The sequence below is a fragment of the Pundamilia nyererei genome, unplaced genomic scaffold (genome assembly GCF_000239375.1).
Source record: "Pundamilia nyererei isolate P.nyererei 1_Seehausen unplaced genomic scaffold, PunNye1.0 scaffold00002, whole genome shotgun sequence".
NCBI lineage: Eukaryota > Metazoa > Chordata > Actinopteri > Cichliformes > Cichlidae > Pundamilia > Pundamilia nyererei.
The window spans coordinates 2,333,420-2,354,612 of record NW_005187403.1 but is presented as its reverse complement, the minus strand read 5'-3'; the positions used below and the strand labels follow the sequence as shown (position 1 = coordinate 2,354,612).

The window sequence follows — 21,193 nt, the reverse complement described above, 5'->3', positions numbered from 1 at the left end:
TATATATATTTTCACATGAGTATTCTATCATATAGCAGCAGAAACACATACGCACTGTATACTGTAAGGACAGAAAACAAGGAACATACTATTCCTTCATTTCGTGGAATCTGCGTTGACCTCAGTCTGTGGTGGGGCACGGTACTATGTGTTGAGATGTGAGCTAGTGAGCATATCCTTGGGAAAAACTCCAGCGATGTATGTTTGTCAGAGACAAAACCACATGTAAGTTTTACACCTCAGGCTTGACTGGCAAGCTGCCCTGACTCCTTGGTAACTCCACTGTATCTTCCACAGATGTACCAAACCACCAATCAGAACCACGACCCCCTTATTAGGAACAAATACGCAACACTGACTTTACATGTAAATAGCCTGGCTTCATAGACATGCAGGCAATGTCCACCATCACAGATGGATAAATCACTAACAAGTTTAATATCAAATGATGAAACTTTGTGAAGCTCAGTTGAAGAAAAAACCAAAACAACCCCCCTCCTCCCAAAAAAAGAGCATTTTTATACTTTATACTTAAAACTCCAGCAGCATGCATTTTGTTTAAAAGAAATGAAGAAATAAAAAGAAATGCCTGTAATCTTATTCATAACATAACTCCACGTTTGTCTATGCAAATTTACTCCACACTGGAACTGAGACGCTCACAATATCCACAATCTTTAAGAGGAAGCAAAATCTGCATCAAGCCACGCTCTAACTCTATTATAATTCTACTGCCAGCTTCACCAGAGTGATCACATAAAACACATCTACAGCCCTGCTCTAACACACTCTGCATGTTCTGCAACATCCCCCAGCCTTCGAAAGCAGGGGACGAAAAACAAAGACGCAGTTCTACCTTTTCACTCCCCTCTTCTTCTGCTCAACACCGCTCTGACTACATCGCACTGCTGCCTGCTTCCTCTAACTGAAAACTCGCCTGCAGAACTGAAACGGCACTTTATCACCGTGGATGGTGATGCTGTGATGTCAAGAAAGTAAGTTTTGCACCCAAATGTACAGCAATGACGGAGGGGAGGGTTCTCACACAGAGACCACCAAGGTATAAGAATGCCTGCATCGTGTGGTCTGAGCAGCTACATGCAGCAGACTGTCGCAAGCATGTCTGTCTCCCCAAAGCTGCGGGGGACAGCAAGGTGCCCAAATGGCGCCCTGAAAGAGACCGCGACTGAGCCAAAATGAAGCCTTTAATGGTCAAAGAGCTGCCTGGTTGCCAAACTGTAACACCCAATGGAGGTCGTCTAGAGGCCGGTGAGGTCCACAATCGCCTTGATGAAGATGGTGTCGTCACGAATGTAAGTGTTCTTGCCATCGAGCTTAGAGAGCGGGCAGAAGAGTGGACAGCCGCTGGCGATGTTCATCTCGCTCACGGGTCTCTGGAAGGAGGAGGAAGTGACATCAGGTCGAAAGGCATCGATGATGTGCTCTCTGTTGCTCTGGTCCAGCAGCATCAGCGTAACCTGGAAGTCAAATAAGTAAGAGATTACTGTTGGGATAAAATAGGCAAGTTTCAGCAGAACAAACCTCACTGTGGTCCTTAAAGAAATAAGAACAACAAAAACAGTAGACTGGTCAACAACCAGAAGGGGATACTTGAATGCCTGCTTGTTTCTTAATCTTTTACCTTCTGGTTGAAGGGCCATTTAAGCAGGGCATCACTCAGCCCCCTCATCACCACAAAGAACAAGGACAAGTGGCTGCCACGCCCTGTCCCATCTCCATTAAGATAGATCCGTAGGCACATCTTATAGCCGTACTTGCTGGTATAGAAGGCTGGAAGAGAACAAGAAAGAGAACTAATTATTCGCACAAGACAACAACAGTTTCAACAATTTAGTAATAACTTTTTCAACGATTTTAATTTTGCAGGACAAAATCACGGCTGTGACAAATGGCATCTATTGCTGCTCTTCTCAAACCAGTTCACTGATCATGCTCCTGGTATTCTAGGCTGATGATTTTGGATCAACACCGTGATAATGCGCAGTGTTACCGGGCGAGAACATGGCAGGGGCTCGGCCTGCGATGGCATCTTGTCTCTTTTTGGCAAAATCTGAAATCCTCCAGATAAAGACGCCGTCAAAGGTGGTGGCGGACATTTCTCTCAGCCGTCCCTCCATCTCTGCGACCGTCAGGTCCTTCAGCCCCACAGTCCGCTCTAGCTGTCGCACCTGCAAAACAAACACATATTCATTAAATTGGATATTTTCCAGCAGTGACTGAACTGCGGCTGAGAGAATAACCAACTAAAAGTGCAGTAGTTTTGGTTGGTTTCACAAACATGCTCAGACATTACAAATGATTAATTCATATTAGCATCAATTCAAGGTGATCAACATCACTCTGCCTTTAAGGAAGAAACTACAAATATTTTGAAAAGACTGAGTTTGTTCAAAGTATCACTTTGATGCATCTCCAAGCCTTTTCCTGAGTTTTCTAGGATTTTATAAATTGGCAGGCAACAAGTTTTCTCAAAGTAGCAGCCTTTACACACCGGAAGTGTAAAATCTGTGCAGGTATTTTGTGTGTGCTAAAAGTATTTTTTAGACTCGCCTATCCTTAAATCAGCCATTCACACCTTTTTTTGTATGCAAATAAACAGATTCAACCACAACCTGAGATCTCTCCAGGATTCTGGATTACATCGATACGGAAGAAAAAGTAATGGTGAATCTAAAAATGAGCGGTCCATTGTTGTGTGTTCAGATTTGACTGAGTTAAAACTCAGAGAACAAGGAATGCTGCAGTCATGGCTCGAGCTTACCTTGTTGCTCAGAGCCTCGATCTTATCCTGGTCCAGTTTATGCTGACGGTTGCTGGCTTCCATGGTGGTGGCGAACCTCTCCACCTCTCTGTTCAGGACGCACACCACATTTTCAAACGTGCCAGCTTTGACTTCCAGTTCCGTGCACCTGCGCCCGAGCTCGGCCACCTTGGTTTTCTCGCTGTGAAGCTGGAGCTCCAGCGCTGCGCCCACGGAGCTGGGCAGAGGCGTGAAGGATGTGGACACAGAGAGAGTGGGAGGCAGAGTGGGAGGTGGAGGTAGAGGAACTGAAGCAGGTGGACCAGGAGGTCCAGAGCTGGAAGATGATGAGGATGCGGCGGCGGCGGCGGCTCCCTGCACGGGAGGCCCAGAGGAGGTGGTGCTGAGCTGGGAGACTCTGGCCTCGAGTTCCTTGAGGGATTGTTGGAGTTCCACCAGTTTGTGTCCGGCTACTTCCAGTCCCTGGGGCTGTAGGCCCTCCATGCTAACTTTCATGCCCATAATGTAATGCAGCAGAAGATTGAGGTGCTCATAGGCATATGCGCGCTCATGGTCATGAATCTTTTCCTTCTCCACCTGCAAAAGTGCAACAGAAACCAGAAACAATATATGAATGCACAGAGTAATTACTGAAGTAAAGGAGAACGGTAAATCTAACATAGTCTTAACTCATTTGATTGATTCATTCACATGATTCATTTCCACCAATGTATTGTTAACTCCTGTTTTTATTTTTTTAATTCAAAACATCTCTCACTAAGAATATATAATAGTCTACTGTCTACTATTAGCCGTTTACTAGCTTGTCCCGTTGAGTATTAGCAGCATTTTTTTAAACTTCCACTGTGTTTTGTGTGTTTTTGTGGCGGTTTTCTATTTGCTGGTGTTTTCCTAAGTTGCAGTGACCTCTCAAGGCCACGATAGTTTTTCCAATAACAATTTCAATCCCAAACATTACAATGAATAACACTGCTAACCAAACTGGCTAACTAGCACTTGTGTTTTTAAAGAACTAAGCAGGATGGTCATCCTTAATGCTCAAAGTTTCAAAACAATAGTCTACAAACCAAATTGTGACATCACAGTGGCTCTGTTCATCTTTTATATACAGTCACTGGAAAAAAGATACCTCCTCACTCCTCCTCATCTTGGTTCAGATGATGTTTTCTCTCCTATAGTCTCGTAGCTGACTGTGTGCTCAAATACTGAATTTGTTATTGAGAAAACAATCGGGCTACTTACAGACATATCGCATCCCACCACATGAAATCGACATGGAGTTCTGAATTTGCTGCAGAATTTGATATGGTCCACATACTGGGAAACAAAAGAAATAAAATAGTCAATTTCTCACAATCGATATAAATGATTTTCCATCTGCGGTGTATTAACAGCGAGTGATGACTCAGTTGTGTCTTTTTCTTCTTATATTTGTTACTTTGTATCTTGTGACATTTTACATATTGCATCTTCAAATTTGTTTGATCATTTTAGTCTGAATATCTACAGTTTCTTTTTTATTAAATATAAGTAAACATGACAAAGTACATTCATTATTTTCAGAAGCTCAGTTGCATACTCCCTGCCATCACATTTGATTAGTGAAAAAGAGAGTGTACAGCAGCTACATGGCCTATGGTCAGTTTTACACCATAAAAGTTTTACAACCTTTTCTGCACGTTGGTCTCAGATTTACCTTTTCTCTGGGTATTTTCTTCTTGGCACAGCCTTCACAGATCATCGGGTACTTGGGGCAGATCTCATCATGAGCCTGAAAAAAACGAAAAGGCAGCAGCGTTTCTTTTAATGCCACACAAATAGCTGCTCTGATCTGCCGCACAGGCCCCGACGAGCATCTTTGGTCTAAATAAATCATTTCCAACCTTGATATTCTTAAAGTGGAACGGCTCCTTGCAGTACTTGCAGTTGAGCGTCCTCTCAGGGCACTCTCGCTCATTATGGCGCTCCTGTTCATTGAAGCGGATTCGTTCTTTGCAGGAGGGGCAGGGGATGATCATGAACTCGCACTTCCCCTCGTGGTTCATCTGTGGAAAGTGGGAGCTTATGCTGAGGTGCTGTGGCAGAATGGTAACCTCTGTACTGCGCTGGGAGGCTTATTTGTCTACGTACAGAACAGCGCTGTAGCTTTAACAATGTTAGATGTTTAGAGTCTTATCCTTCACGCAACACTAGCATTCTGTAACAGGACGATGAGTCCAAAGGTAAAAACCACAGCTATAAAGAACCATCTTCAGCCACAAGAAGGAGAACAACAGCTGCAGATGTTACGGCCCCCAGAGACCAAAGAAAAACATGCAAACACAATTTCCCACAAAGAAACTGGTAGATATAAAGACAGGAAGTGTGGCAGCAATATGTTTACATAATGTATGCATTTGTCTAAAGGCAGCTGCTGGACATGTGATACGGAGGAGACTGGATTTAAGTTGTTTAACTTGATTGTGCTTTTTCAAATCTAAACAACAAGCTGTGCAAGTTTTATTTGCACCGTGGCCATTATTCCCATTGAACTTCATCCACAGCTGCGAGGTAGTCTACTGGAACCTGCCTGCAACACCCAAACAAACCAGAAATTTGGTGTCCCTGTATTGATGCAATGTCACAATTTGTGATACTATGCTTTATCGATTTTTCCTCCCACTTCTTGAAAGCAGTAGAAATATCTGCTCTGTTTGCACATTCCCACGTTATCCAAATGCCTCCTTTACACCGTTTCATAAATGCACCAGCCTCATTTCCACCTCCCACAGGCTGCCGTAGAAACTCTGTTAAACATCTGTTTGCAATCCAGATTATGGTTGCTCAAGAAGAGCGCCAAGGCTGCTTTGTCTCATGCACACAGTACTCTCCATTCAAGGCGGGGCTAGCGAGCGTTTCAAAGTGACAAAGACAAAACATTAGGCTACCTGGTTACTGAAAAACAAGTGAAGGAAAAAAAGCCGCCTCACCTCGTACTCCTTTATACTTCCTTTCCAAGTGCAGCTTTCATTGATACAAACAGCTGGCAGATTTTCAACTTCCCTTCGAACCGCATTGTCTGGAAAAGCCTGAAAAAAACGAGAGAAAATAAAAAGGGATCTGCTGTTGAGCTGCATCTGTGAAACGCATGTCCAGCTGCTGTGTTCATCAGTGTCAGAAAAGCTGCACATTCAACACATGCACGCAGTTACTTTACTGTAAGTTTACATATGATTTCATTTGGTGACGATTATATTATCTAAGCATTAGCTGAAACTCATAATCACCAGCATCATCACGCTGCACATGATGTAAACGGGGCAACACGTCAGACATATTTTAACTTTTCTGCTCTTTTTCTTTTAATCTTTCACCGATTCAAATCAAGGTGATTCGTTTCATTTTTTTAAAAGTAATCGAAAAAAAGAGTACTCACACATCCTTGTTTTAAAATCGAGGTAGGGTCCTCAAAAATATCCTCTTTGATGCAAGCATTGCATTTCTGAGGTCCATTACTGCAATTAAACAACAACATAGCCAATAATTTATGCTACTGACATATGCAATGACAACTTAAATTATGAGTTAAAGATTTAGCTGCTGATTTATATGCACTTTAAAGATATTAATAATATTAGCAGCTCCCGATCATGTTTGTGCTTTTGGTGCATTTTTTAATGTACTTTATCAGAACAGTAATAGAGTCGGTTCATGGTTATTTATGCTAACATTCTGTCCACTGGGCTCATGAGTAAAAATCCAGCATTTTATGCCATGTTAGGCAGGATTCTGTCCTACAGCCGACCCATCCAGTCTATGGAAGAACACTGCAAATCGAGCTCGTTAGCTTCAGCTGATTACTTTCAGCTCCACGCCCTCATCCAAATACGATCAAGTCTCTGTCATCGAAGATATTTTACAGAGATGCATCAATGGTGTCAAAGCAAAGAGATCCACTCAAAAAATACTGAACCGCTGACAATGTGGTTTTACAGCTTTTGACAAAGAATAAGCAACACACAAAGAATCAGTGACACATCAGTCTCCCACTTCAGTGGGACACTAATAACACTAATCCAGTGTAAGCACTAATTTATTACCAGTTGAGCGCTAATTACTGCTGGAATTAAATAGTGCTGGATTAGAATCATTTAAGTAGTAATTAACTTTTTCATTTCTCTTAGCCCGATAGAAGCTCTAAAAGCAGCTCCCTGAAACTGAACAAAGGAGAATGAGCAACATTACTATATATTAAATGATTAAAGTTTTTTTTTTTTTATCTAAATATTTACAATCACTTCCAAAGCACTTATTTTAGCCTTTGGCCATTCCACTCCTCACCTCACAGTCCTGTTAAAGCAGTAGGAACAGAAGCGATGTCCACACTGGGCTTGGAAAGGCCGTCTGAGGATATTGTGGCAGCAGTTGCACAGGTGTTTGTCCTCCAGCTTGTTGCCCAGGATCTTCTTGGGGAAGCCGGGCTTATTGCTCTCCATGGATGAAGGAGGGGACGGTTCCTGTGTGGCCATGGTGTCTGTTCACACGTCACACCTAGGAAACAAGCGAAATGTCAAGCCTGGGAGGTGCAACAGTTTCACTTTCAGAGTCCATTTGGATTGTCATTGTTTTTTTTAATCACACCCAAAAGGGAACCAATACTCTACATCTTAAAAACCAAGTTTCAATATTCATATGGCCATTAAAAGTCCAGGATTGCATTTTCTGGTTGGTATTTAACCCATGCCTTCATATTCACATTCATTATCCTTTTGATTAGCCACAAATTTAAAACCACCTGACAGGCCAAGTGACTAATAGAAGTTTTCTCATTGGAATATAATGGCATTTACATGGATGTTACTTTGTTACCTTTATACTGTGGGTGATGTTGTTACTTTTAAGTAATAAAAGTGTCTTTCAGGGCAGCACAGTGGTTAGCACCATCACCTCATAAGGTCCTCTCTCTGTGTGGGTTCAGTGTGTTCAGTCAGTGGTGTACTGCCACAGTCCAAATACAGGGTTAACCGGTGATCCTAAATCAGCAGTAAATGTAAGTGATTGTCTGCGTTCCCCCTGTGACAGACGGGCAACCTGTCCAGGGTGTATCCTACTTCTTGCTATATGATGGCTGAGGTAGACTTAAGCCCAACCAATCCAGCGGATGGATAAATAGGGGAATGAACAGGTGGACGGATGGAAACATTGTTTTATTTTTATTCCAAGCACAATAAGATATATATAAAATCTTAGGATTTTAACTCATTCACCTAAAAGTTTGGTGGACGCATGGACAAGAATTACTGTAATCAAAAAATCTGAAGAGTTTTATGATTATGAGCATATTTCAGTGGCTGTGCTATTAAACAATACAAATATAACTTTAATGTTGTACTTTTGAGTTCAGATAAACTAATTAATACAGTGTTAACTATGGCTTACTGATGTTTGCACGGCTATTAAAGCTATTTAAAATGAAGGAAGCATTGCTGTTTGATCTATAAAATGTCAAAAATAGTGAAAATCGTTTTAGACTGTCTTGAAGTCCATGGCAATGAAATTTAAAATAGCTTGCTCAACAATAGAAAAGCAATCCAGCACGGCAAATAAAAGCTGGCAGCTTGAAAACTATTGCAGAGACCCAGTATAATGTTTGGGACCCCTGGGTTTCTGGGGCTCTGGAGCAGCTGTGATCCAGAGCTGGCTGGCCTTCTTCTTGACATGACTACATGATGCTCATGTGTGTGGCAGAGCATCACAGGCCAGCTGGAAGGCCCACACCCTTTGTTTACATTTCCACTCTGCATCCACGGCTCCTTGCTGCTCACTTGGAACAAAGTGGCGAGGATCGTGTCTCTCTCTCTAGTCCAGCAAACACGCGCTCAGCTCAGCCTGCCCAGTAACGATGCTGACAAATGGCACATCCATTGTCTCTGCTCTCCTTCCCCGTCGCTGTTGCTAAGCTATCAGCATCCGTTAGTCAGAAGTAGTACCCAGCATACCGCCACGCCCCTTTGAAATCTCAGGCTTGCTGCCTGCAAGAGACCATTTACTGGAAAAGCCTTTTTTCCCCTTTGGCGAATGCTGTTGCAATCAGCAGAGTTTGGACTCACCAGCGATTTATTCTAAGCTGTCATCGCGTGCAGAGGCTGGGAGATCACCTTTCCTGGTCGCAGGTTGACGCTCGCGCTCTGTGCCGATATTATATGTGGTTTTGCAGCCGGCTGGAGGTGTTTTCTTGAACCTTAGCCACATAATATAGATGTGGACCCCAAGCGCGATGGCTGTTATTGTCCAATATCGCCATTGCACTTTCAGATTGGGCGTTACGTCATGCGAGGGGCTGAACGCGGGTTGAGAGGCAGACGAGATGTAGAGGCGTCCGAGTCATTGGTCCACAATCCAGAGGAGGCGGGCTGCTCTGCTGCCGGAGACTGTAATGTAATGGGCCCGTTTACACTGGCCGCAAACAGTGACGTCGGTACCATTTATTCCAGAGCTGAGGGCGCGAGTACTCCCTGCAGTATTCTCCTGAACGGCAGGTGTCGCTGTTTAGACACAACCGCCACAACAGCGCTGGTGTGCGTGTTTGCTCATATGACTGTTGTGTTTTTTCTCTTTATTTATTATTGTAGTCTACCTTATCATATAAAGCGCGTTGAGGCGCCTGTTGTCGTGATTTGACGCTGTATAAATAAAATTCAATTGAAATAGGAGGTGAAATCCGGAAGCAAAAAAATCGCGAATTTTATAAGACAGTTTTTTTTCCTGACAACCAATTTTTTTCAGTCTGTTTCAACATATGTATTTCTATCATTTGTAAATTTCTGAGCATCTGTACTGATATATCATTAAATGTACTTTAAAAACTATTCACTGGTGTCGGCTGCGCTTTTCATGGCCTCATATTGGGCCCAATATGTAGTACAGTACAGTACAGTAGTTGAATGACTAAGTACATGTATTAGTGTGATTAGCATGTTGAGCTGCTCAAGGTTTTTTCTTTCTTTCTACAAAGTACAATGCAAAGTAGGGAATGAAGTACAAATACTGAAAGTCACCCATTTTGTAACTGAATACTGCACTGTAAATACTCTTTTTAAAGTAATGTTTTGTTCATTTACATGATGACTTTTTCACATTTTACTTAACTGCAACTACACCCTCCATGTATTTATACACCACTTTGCATTTAATCATTAGTTATTAATATAACTCTGGCTCTCATCCAGAGAGCCCTCACACCCAACCAGTCACGACAGATGGTAGCCACCTCTGAGCCCGAGGTTTCTTCCTTTGAAATGGGAGTTTTCCCTTCCCACTGTTGCCAAGTGCTCACAGAGGGTCATCTGATTCTTGGGGTTTTATCTCTAATGTTGTAGGGTCTTTACCTTATAATATACCATGTCATGAGGTCACTGTTGTTGGGATTCGGTGCTATATAAATAAAACTGAATGGAACTGAATTTGTACTTTATTGTTGTAACTGAGTAAACTTACCTTAAGGACAATTTTAATTTCAATCACACAATAAAGATCCCTTAAATGTCACACATTTTAAAGAGGCATACAATAGGCCTATATATATAATTTTTGGTGAATTTGACCACATGTCCACTCTTACCTGTTTCTTTTTGCTCTCTCTTTGCTGTGTTCATCCTACTCTCTCCCTCTCTATCCTCCTCTCTCAGTCTTTGTGCCGTCACCCAAAACTTAAACATAACAGTGAATAAAAGGCGTACACTGATCCATTTCAGTTTATAGCAATATTAAAGCTTAATGCAGGCTGCTGCTGGACAGGTAACATAATTCTGACTTGCTGTCACCTGGAATGTTAAAATGAACTGATAATCTCTGGTGATTTGGGGTAGCTAATGTTGGTGACACTATTTAGAGAACAAATAAAAATAAGGGGACACTTTATAAGTCACAGCAGCATTCTCATCATCGGAACAGTTTGAACTATGTTTCAGTTTTAAATGTCCATCACTTATTTCTCAACATAAAATTACAAATAATGTGGTATTATCAACGATTATGGTGCATAATGTTCTGAATTGAAATCAGAGAAAACTACACAAGGACAATGCTGAGCACCATTACTGAACTGTACTGAAGTGTGACTGAACAGCAGTTCACAAATGCAAGATAACATTCAATGTAAAGATTAAAAAAACAAGATCAATATGTTTTCTGAGGCCGAGCTTGTTTAAGATGGGAATTTTGGAGTAACACGTTGCCATCCAGATGACATCTTTTTCAGGTAAGGTGTGGCTTATGTCAAGAAGCCAGTTCCAAATCACTTTCTCCATGTATTACTCCATGCCAAACTGGTCTACCTTTACCTGTCACCCAGTAAAAACACTGTAGGGGAAAAATTACAACAAAAACAAACTCCCACTGCAGAATTTTAAAAAGCGCACACATTAGTCTTTTATTTGTGGTAAAGTGTTATTGTACACTGTAGTAAAGAGAGTTCTTCTTTCACTGCTGTGAGCAGGCCAGTCATCATGTTCTTGGGTTACATCGGTGCTGTTTGCATTCATTTGTCTGTGGTCTGCAGGCGCGTCACCTGGCTGAGTGATCAGCCTTATGTAACCTGGTGCTCCTAAGTAAAAAAGCTGTTAACGCCAGTTTCAAGAAACACTTCATGAAAAACCGTTTATTTTAGAGCTGTGATACAATCACAAAGGCACAAGCTGTGATCTGAAGGGTCACAACTAAAGTTAAACACAATTTTTTTTTGTTTTTCATACACACAAACAAAGTGAAAACAGAATGGGAACAGGGTAAATGCAGTACACGCTGCTAGGTTTGAGAAACTATACAATTGCATCTGAATGAAACAGCAGTTGGTTCGTATGAAAATTAAAAATTCCACACTTACAATAAAAAATATATTTTAAACTCTGATTTGCTCTTACTGTTGTGTGATTTCACAAAGCAAAGTGTATATTTATACATATCTGTTGACATCACACCATAAGAACAAGTTGAGTGTTTTACAATCTTTTGATGAGTGAGTCATAAGCATGATAAAAATATAACTTACTGACATTTTAATGCTGACAAAAACATTGACCTTGACATGAAATAGAACCTTTGGACCTGACAACTTATTAACAATCTTACTACTGTGAAATGTAACATGAAAGCTACTAAATAAATAAAACATAGTCACTTCGCTAACACTACCACTAGCAAACTAGCACACTGCTTCAGCACAGCTTTCTGTTAAACAAAAGTGATCAAATAGTCCTGAGTGCAAAAGGGAAAGAAGTCATTATTGCACAATTTCACTTCACACAGTCTAAAGACTTTGTGTATGAGCTGTCCATGCTTTGGCAAGAAAGTTATGACCAAATCTGATCACGGCTGATCTGCACAGCTCAAGCACGATCTCTTCTACACAGCACTCGCTCTTCTCTGTGGACACTACAACAGACCACAGTCTTCTTTTAAGTCTCCTCCAGGAGTTTCTGGAGGTTTTTCTGAATCTGTGGTGTGGAAAAAACAAACGCAAGTGAGGGATACTTTATAATTCACAATTATGTTAAACATGTTACAGCTGATTAGCTTAGCTTAGCATAAAGACTGGGTCCTTGAAGGCAACAGCTAGCTTTACAACTGTGGTTAGATTTAAAATGTGACACCATCAATCATCATTTCATTCCCAGTAAAATATTTCTGAAGCCAAGACTTCTGAAATTTCTTTTTTCTAAAATGTGCATCTTAATAAAAGTCACCTTCACCTTAGTCTTACTGAATCTCTGTTTTTCTGTTTTTTGTACCTTTCTGTTTCTATCAGAATGAATGTAACGTAAATAAAAAAAAATACTATAAACAAAAAAACCAAAGGAGTCACATTTCTGGGTGTGATGTCATTAAAATGGGGGCAAAAAAGATGACAAAGGTCAAGAGGTGCACACACGCGTACAAGGATTGTCACACAGTGAGCGCTTTGGCCCCAATAATTAAATCCATGTGCATAAATAAATATTTAAGTAGTAAATAAATATAGTATAGTCGTTTTGGGGGTTTTTTGCACTTTATTATGACAGCGCCATAGTAAAGTGCATACTGCATCCAGGACAGAAACAATTGCATTATGCTGTTAACACAACTTCAGCTCTTTGCAGGCACCTGCACAGATAGCATGCTAATGCTAAGCTAGCCAAGAACCCAGAGTGATGTTAGCTGAATGAATCCTGACCCCAGCCTAGCAGCCAGACTCTGAACTTCAACAGGTAATGTCTGATGACAGACTGATGAGCAGTCAGTCTGCAGCCTCCTGTTTGTGATCGCTTTAAAGCTTCTTCATGCTGGTTTTGATCTTTGCTTTGTGTTCATATCTAAGAGAAAGATCATATTTGTGTCCTTACTGATGGCGATGGTGGTGACTGTCAGGCAGGGTCAATGAGAATCGATAACTGATATTGAAAGTGGAATCAGTTAAATTCTTATCAATTCCCAGTCGTGCTTTCTTTCATTTACTACATTAGCATTTCTATGTCGTTTAGAAAAATGACTTCTTTCTCATTAGGGTTAAAAGTGTAGTTAAACTTCTGTACAGTAACAAAAAGAAGAGTTTCACTGGTTTGGCTCGCTTAAGATTAAAGTGGGCTGTATGTGGTCCACAATGTAAAACGAGTTTGCTATCCCTGGTCTGTCACCCTTATACATGTTTTCAGTATTTTCACCTGTTTCAGTATTAAAGGGAATCCTGACTTTGCAATCAGGAGAGAACACCACAGTCAGTGTCAGTCAGAGTGACAGTAAAGCGAAGAAGGTACAATTTATTAGACTGGATTCCCTGGATTTGTTTTAGCATTACTGGTTTATGTTACATTTTTCTATCACACTGCTAAAAGTCTCCTGTCAACAGTGCATTGCGCAGTACTGACTGTCTGTGTTGATTGCATTTACAGCTGCTTGGAATGAGGCAAAGTGCACTAGCTGCAGAGGGACATCAATATTAAGATGATGTCAGATGAGGAGGACAGCACCTCTGAAGGCACATCCAGGCACAGCTGCTTACAGCTTTCCGGTGTGATTGGCTACTTTAAAATGCACTAGTTTGGCCAGAAATTATAACCCGACCAATATATTGGCTCCGCAGCTATTTGCTGATATATCAGTATCAGCATTTGTAACGGCCAGTAAATACAAATTTAAAGAGTGAAGAAGCAACAGGAAAAAAAAACCCTGCAGCTACCTTATAGCTGTTTGCACAGTTTGTCCACCAGGGGGCACTCTGCAACACAACAATAAACAGCTGATCCGAGCAGAATTGGCCAGAAGGTAAATGAGCGACTTGATAGCACAATAACGGAAGAATATTTTTAAACGGTATTGTCATATAATCTTAGAAATAACTCGTAAGTTACTATATATAAGAAATGCTATGAATATCTATTTTGTTTCGGATATCTGAGAAAATATCAGCCAATACTCCAGATTTCTTAATCACATAAATATCAGTATCAGTCTTAAAAATCCTATATTGTTCAGGCTCTAATTATTGCTTTGCTGACTCTATTATAACGACAAATCAGCCAGATCTAGTTTGCAATATTTTAAGTTCAAATATTATATCTAACAATACAATTTTTATTAGCACCTATAACTGCTGTTTAGCTCACAAAATCTGACAAACCTTCTCCAGCTTGAACAGGTTGGTCGACAGTTCCCCGTAGATCTCAGCATTCACTTCATCCTGTGACCTTTGGCTCCCAGTGTTGCTGCATTAAGATTTACACCAAATTATTAACCAAATAATGAGAAAGTTGCGCTAGCTAAGAAAAACCATGCATTTGGAAATGTGGTGAATATGTGCATTTCACAATCCTTAAAGTTTCTAAAGAAGTTTAAATCCTTACTTACTCACTGTACATATGTTCTCCTGTTGAAACCAAAGAGTTCAAACGTTGCTCGAGAGCCACAATCTTGAACGCCATGTAACAGGAGGACAAGACAAGAACGCCGACTCTGTTAAATACACAGAAACACAGTGAAACACGAGGATTCAAATCATAGCCAAAAAGAACAGTCACTAAGCCAAATGATGTAAATGATTTTGACATCCTAACAAGTGTCTGTCAGACTGCTCGGGCTTCTCAAATTCCACATAATGAGAGGCTGCTCACAGAAACAGATAGATGAGGAGGATGGCTTGTAATGACATCGGCTGTGAGGACTTGTCTTTTGGAGAAGCTCCCCGCGTTGGCTTGCTTGGGTCTACATGTGAAAGCAACAAAGGAAAAAAATGAGTATCTCTGGTAATGTTCATCAACAAGGCAAGGAACTATTTAGAAAGAAATAAAGAAATGTTACAAATACTTTATGATAGAATGTCAAATTTCTCATTTCTGTGTTCTGCATCTGTTTCCACAAGACACGTGTGCCTCTAACTGTAGCATATACAACAGTATGAGTATGTCAGCTGTCTTTAAACTTGGTCTTTAAACTATTGGTTATCAAACAAAGAAGATATGACATGCTGACTGGTAAGCTGGGGTGTGATAGCGGCAGGCTGGGATATTGAGCTGTTCTCAGGCCTTCTTTTGTAGTTTGCAGATATAATGTACAAATATAATTCTTCTAATTTTGTCAAAATAGGTTTTTTAATAAAGGTCAGTGGCAAAAGCGTGGATTATCCTGATATCCAACTGAAACTTTTCCGTTTATCAACATTCAATAGCTCCTGCTAAACAGTGAAATCGAAGACTACAGAAGCATTAGCAACAAAGCATCTTTTCTTTTTTAGAAAGCCATTATCAAAGTACCGCTCTTGAGGGCGGGTCCGTGCTTTTGGCTGGGAGTCTGGAGGTGAATATCTGCGTGGACTGAAACTTCTCCGCTCTTCGCTGTGTTCAGAAATGTGCCTGGGAGGCCGCTGAAGTCTGCTCAAAGCAACAGAGAAAAACGCTGTGACTCCAGAGCTGGCGACTTTGAATAAATGTTAAGAGGCTAACAAGCTCGCAAATGTGACAAGTCCTTTTACTCTGTAAAATAGAAAAAGAAAAAAAAACTAATTGTGTCAGTGCTGATGGCTGTCATTGAGAATAAAATGGAGATTACGTTAATTATTTAATGAGATTTCTTTCTGTGAAAAGTGTCTTCACTATAATAAAAACAAAGTCCCAGAGGCTCACTTGGCTTGACTCCAGCTAAATACTAAAGGCTGTCTAAGCCACAGTGACACCTGACACCCCTTACAGAGACAAACAATGACTCTACAAACTGTGTACAGTAGATTAGAGCGAGTACATAGTAGCTATATAATTACACAGGAGGAAAGAAGATGGGTGACACACCAGCTAACTTGTCATAATCTGGAGTCTGAGACCCGGAGCTGCTGCTCTCCATCATTTCCTGCCGTCTCTGCTGCACAACTCCATCGAGGTCAGAGAAGTCTCTAGAAAAGTCCTGCAGCCCACATGAAACATGGGTCACCACATACAATGTAGGCGTTGTATCACATGAAAACAAGGTATGTGTATAGCTTTTCTATCGCAACAGAAAATAACAAATAAACATCTCAGAAAAAGAACAGACCCCTTACTGACCAGAGGAAGTGACGATGGGCACTTTATTCTGAAGCTGTTTTCACAAGAGGAAGTCACGGGGCTGCCACAGGACTTATCCACCTGTAATGACAACAGACTTAGCTGGTATTGACTTATGAAACTGTCTGCAAACAGTTGCCTATTCAGACAGAATCCAGCAGCAGAATTCATTTGGTTGTCTGTTTCTATGCACACAACGTGCACAAAAATGAAGTCACTCCCTTTGTTTTGGTTAGACGCTGCCTTTTCACTATTTAGCAAAGTTTTCATCTGCATTAGCAAACAGTTGCCTATTTAAACACACGTGAGGAAAAAAAGCTAAGCTAGAGTTGTGTGTTTACAGGCATTTAGTGAACATATTTCTCTCTGTTTAGCTGACTAAATTAAAAATCACCCCCTTCCATTTGCTTGCAACTCCTGCATTGAGTACCTGGCTCTTTAGCAGCTAAATGCTAAACTGTCTCTGTTAGCTAGTTGCTAACTAGTTGCTAACTTTTGAATTTTGATACTTTTCAGTACTGGGCCTTTGCTAGAGCCCAGTATTGAATTTAGACACATAATTTAATATACACAGAGTTTACAGTGTAACAAGAGAGGAAGCTGGAACACACTAATGTTTAATATACTGCGTCCAAGATACAAAGTAACTGCCCAGTCTTAAAGAAACACAGAAGAGAAAGAAAGTACAGACACTCTCTAAAACATGTAGTTAATTTGATTTATTAAAGTGCAAAGAACATGACGTGTTTCAGCAGTAATGCCTGAATTATGGTTCAGCAGGAACTCTAACTGGAACGTTCCACATGACCTGACGAGCACGTCTCGACAAATGTAACAACACCTCAGGTTTACGTAGCCTGCAATGACTCGAATGGTGTGGAAGGTTGTGGTGCAGGGTGAAGAGAAAATGCTCAGTGTTTTTGTAAAGTAATATATTCTAACTTACAATGGTTGTGTTGTAAATTAGGACGTAGATTTCCTGCAGAAGACTAAATGTAGCTAATGAATACCACTAGAACAAGTTGCATAACCCGTATAGAAGATGCCATTTACCTCTAAATGAAGGCAGATTGACTTCAGGAGCTTGTAGGTGGCGTTTCGAGAGAGGAATGACACAAACACATGCTGGAAAAGAGAGATTTAGCATCACTTTCATTTTAATTCCATTTTACTTTTAGCGTATACTGCAGAAGCGGCATTTGGTGACTGTGGAGATAAAAAATTCCCCTTTTAACAGGAAGTAAATGGTAAATGGCCTGTATTTGTAGAGCGCTTTACTTAGTCCCTAAGGACCCCAAAGCGCTTTACATTTTTCAATCATTCACACACTGGTGATGGCAGCTACATTGTAGCCACAGCTGCCCTGGGGCGCACTGACAGAGGCGTGGCTGCCGTACACTGGCGCCACCGGGCCCTCTGACCACCACCAGTAGGCAACGGGCGAAGTGTCTTGCCCAAGGACACAACTGTCGGAGCCGGGGCTCGAACCGGCAACCTTCCGATTACAAGACGAACTGCCGACTCTTGAGCCACGATCGCCCTATTGACTTCTAACAGAACAAGACTCAACTACAGCCCCCCATCTGCCAGGTAGCGGGTTGAGAGGAAAGTCGGGGAAAAGCTGACTGCATCAAATGCTTTCTTACCTGTTCACTCGGAGTTTCGATCTCGAGGGCGTTTGGCACTAACAGCGCTGTTTTCGTTTTTTTGATAAGTGTCACGGACATCGCCGGGATTGAAATCTGTGAAGGACAAGACCTCATGTTCTTTAACAAACAAGCTAATCGCAAAGATTTCAGATAAATTCCTCACTGCAGTTAACAGTGACGTACCTTGGTATCTTTGCCAAAGACTTTGGAGTGGAAGCAGATCCAGTTATCAGAGACAAACAACTTGCCCTGATACAAAATATCTCTCTGGAGGGCACAAGTGTAACCTGTTGGTTACATTTTCACATTAATACTGTCACATTCCTTTGTTTTTTGCCTGAAAGCAAAAGGTGAAACTTACTTTGCTTGAGCTGCTCATCTTTGCTGACCTCCTTAAATAACTTATGGAACTGGGTGTTCGTTTTTGATAACTGAAAGGCAAAGTTTTAAATTAAGAAAATGGCAAATGTATATACATAAAAACAGTTTGGGGTTTGGTGGTATTTGTCAATGGATCAGTATGTGGGTTGTTTTTGTTATTGTTGTTCTTTTACCTGGGTAGGCTGCCATTTCTTCCTTTCAAACTTTGTTTCTAAGTCACATGGACTTAGCACTGGCGAAAGCTGCTCCACAGGTTTCAGTCTGGCAAATGAAAGGTCAGTGTTTACAGTTAACTATCATGGCAACACCTGAGGAGGACGACTAACAGTAACTGCAGAAGGAAAAGTACTGTCACAGATTTATAACTCAAACTATCACTAAACACTGTTATCAGGCAAAAAAGTAAACCCCTCTAATTTGGCTCCGCAGCGTGTCATACGTGGTTAAGTAAAAGCTGCTTGAACAGCAGCAACATAATCAGTAAACAGCTCTCTGGTCGTGCAGGTATGTAGGAGGATGGGCGCAGCTGCAGAGCTGCAGTTAAAATGGAAAACTAGCACATTTTGAACTAAAAAACAAGTCCAAAAAAATCCTTTCTTTTCACTTTAATTTAGTCCTTTTATGTTTGACATTAAAATTAACTTATTATTAATTTATTACTTGTCATTAAAGGTTTATATAGTGCTTATAAACAATAAAAATATACACATTGTCCACCTGACGCCGAGTGGTTTCCTCCTGCTCTTGGACTGGTCGGACGCTGTCTCCAGACAGAGCTGGAGGTCTGCAGGTGACCTTCCGTGCTTCCGCTGCCTCCCTTCGCCTCCATTGTCCACCTCAGACCTGCAGACATGACACAGTTAAGTCGCTGCTCTCTGTTCTCCTGGGAGAAGCTGGCAAACTTGTGCCGTGGCGAACACCTCTCACGTAATCTTTAAACGTTCTCAAAAAGCAGCTGCCTCAGGTTTCCACTTGTCTCTCCCCGTGCTCGTATTGTGTTGCTGTAATGGTTTATATCACAGGAACAAAACATGTTGGGGCACCGAGATTCTGGAGATTCCCATTCAAACGCACAGAAACATCTCTTTGAGTTAAAGAGACGGGGCAGGCGTAAAATTGGCCTTCGGCGCTACAACATAACTTTTGCCATCTGGAATGCAAATTAACCCTATCTTGGCTGTATTTCGTGCCACGTACTCGCTAAATTCGTGCTTTTACAGAGCCAGCAGAGGCCTTTAATTCAAATCCACACTCTGAAGCAGGATGCAGATGCAAATAAGCCCAACGCTTAAACCCCCACCCCCATCGAATGCTTTCCCCCAACTTAAACTGAAAGGCAGCCCCGGGCCCTGCCTGCATCTTTCCCACACTCACGTCGAGCGGTTCCCTCGGGAGTCCTTGCAGGGAAGTTGTTCTGCTGAGAATAACGGGGTCAGAGGTCTGTCCGCCTGCTCGGTCATCAGTACCATATCTCATACTTCATTTCTCGCTCGCCTCTGCCATCGGCTTCTGCTTTCGCTCTCGCGAAGATAAGGGAGAAGCTTCAGGAAGGATTTAAAGTTTGGGACAATCGGTCTGTGGACCAAGAAGCCACACAGAGGAGGAGCCGGGAAGGGGGAGGGAGCAGCTGGGACCAATGTCAGGAGCAACAGGGAAAGAGCAAAGAGGACTCCTGCTGGGACAGGCTGTTATCTGCTTGTAATAAAATGCTCACGCACACTAAATGTTACGTCAAAGCTTTGCGTAAGCTTTAAGTGAAGGTTTCCAGGACTCCTCTGAAAGAGTGACTGTTTCCCTCACCAAATGTTTATACGCTTAAAACTCCAGAAATGTGATTGTACTTATGGTAGACCTCCAGCAGAGGGCAGCAGAGTGTAAACCGTGATAAATGTGTTTTCAAGTGAGATTACCTGAAACTATTCTCTCAGTTAACCGTTCATCAAAGATCGCCTGTGTGCCGAAAAGTGATTCCCAGTGTTTCTATTTGTTTTCTATTTGTAATGCTTTTGCTTATACTGATAAATAGAGCAGGGGTGTCAAACTCATTTTACATCGTGAGCCACATAATGCACACTTTGATCTTAGGGGGGCAGACAAGTGAAACTCGTCTTTCTCTCAGTGCAGAGAAGTTTAACTGCACATTTAATCTCTCAGATATCCCAATATAAGAGGAAAAAGTTCAATTTATCAGTGGGCGTCATCTGAGTCTTTGGTTCTGGGTCTGGGCCTTATGTTTGACATCCCCGATGCCCCTTGTTGTCCCTACATTATAATCAGGGCAGTCCTTTTTGGCTGCTTAAAATATCTTCAAAGAACTGTGCTGTTATATTTGTTGCAACTTCTCTTTAAAAGAGACATGTTTTAATGTCAGGGACACTTTTCAGCTTCATAATTATTTATGAAGCTGAAAGATTATATAAAAGTGAGTTTACCAAAAAAACCCAAAAATGAATGCAGTTTCTGTGACAGAAGTGTTCTTTCTAGCTTGGTGTACAGATTTTAGGCTAGAAAGTTACAACAATTTAAATACCAGTATTATTTATTTATTTATTTATTTTGGCAATTGTTGACAATAACATTTCTGGTTTGAGATGGGGAGGAGACACAAGTCCGGAGGGTTGTATTAGGAATAGGGGAAAAGCCTGTACCATAGCAAATATGCGAATCCATCTGAAGTAGTGATCCCAGAGCAGCTGAAAGAAACAACAACAAAGAGAGACAATCCATGATCACATTGTAAGGATGCAAGTAAATAGGTAATGCAGAGAAAATTGCACATGTCATGTAACAGATATACTATAACAAACTTGAAAGTTTCCAGAAGATTTTACATTTAA

At 41.3% G+C, this 21,193-nt stretch overlaps 2 protein-coding genes across 3 annotated transcripts; both read right to left on the bottom strand.

Moving 5' to 3' along the window:
- Positions 1-543: 543 nt before the first annotated feature.
- Positions 544-9,264, bottom strand: LOC102193219 (TNF receptor-associated factor 2-like). The gene is made up of 11 exons (XM_005720129.1): positions 8,872-9,264; positions 7,103-7,312; positions 6,198-6,276; positions 5,752-5,850; positions 4,666-4,827; positions 4,479-4,553; positions 4,025-4,099; positions 2,783-3,358; positions 2,012-2,189; positions 1,643-1,791; positions 544-1,478 (listed from the first exon to the last, which is right to left on the bottom strand). The coding sequence occupies exons 2-11, from the start codon at positions 7,288-7,290 to the stop codon at positions 1,260-1,262; spliced, it is 1,800 nt and encodes a 599-aa protein (XP_005720186.1). The 5' UTR covers positions 7,291-7,312; positions 8,872-9,264; the 3' UTR covers positions 544-1,259.
- A 1,922-nt stretch (positions 9,265-11,186) lies between these two features.
- On the bottom strand, positions 11,187-19,964 carry LOC102192733 (GRAM domain-containing protein 3-like). Of its 2 annotated transcripts, XM_005720127.1 has the most exons (15): positions 19,731-19,964; positions 19,074-19,199; positions 18,530-18,617; positions 18,337-18,406; positions 18,159-18,262; positions 17,973-18,068; positions 17,380-17,451; positions 16,327-16,407; positions 16,075-16,186; positions 15,544-15,660; positions 14,905-14,995; positions 14,642-14,746; positions 14,415-14,499; positions 13,974-14,012; positions 11,187-12,255 (listed from the first exon to the last, which is right to left on the bottom strand). In XM_005720127.1, exons 1-15 carry the CDS (start codon positions 19,823-19,825, stop codon positions 12,217-12,219), a joined length of 1,320 nt encoding a protein of 439 aa, XP_005720184.1. In that variant the 5' UTR covers positions 19,826-19,964; the 3' UTR covers positions 11,187-12,216. The 2 variants fall into 2 exon arrangements, with proteins under 2 accessions (XP_005720184.1, XP_005720185.1); XM_005720128.1 differs by lacking the exon at positions 13,974-14,012.
- Between the last annotated feature and the right edge of the window lie 1,229 nt (positions 19,965-21,193).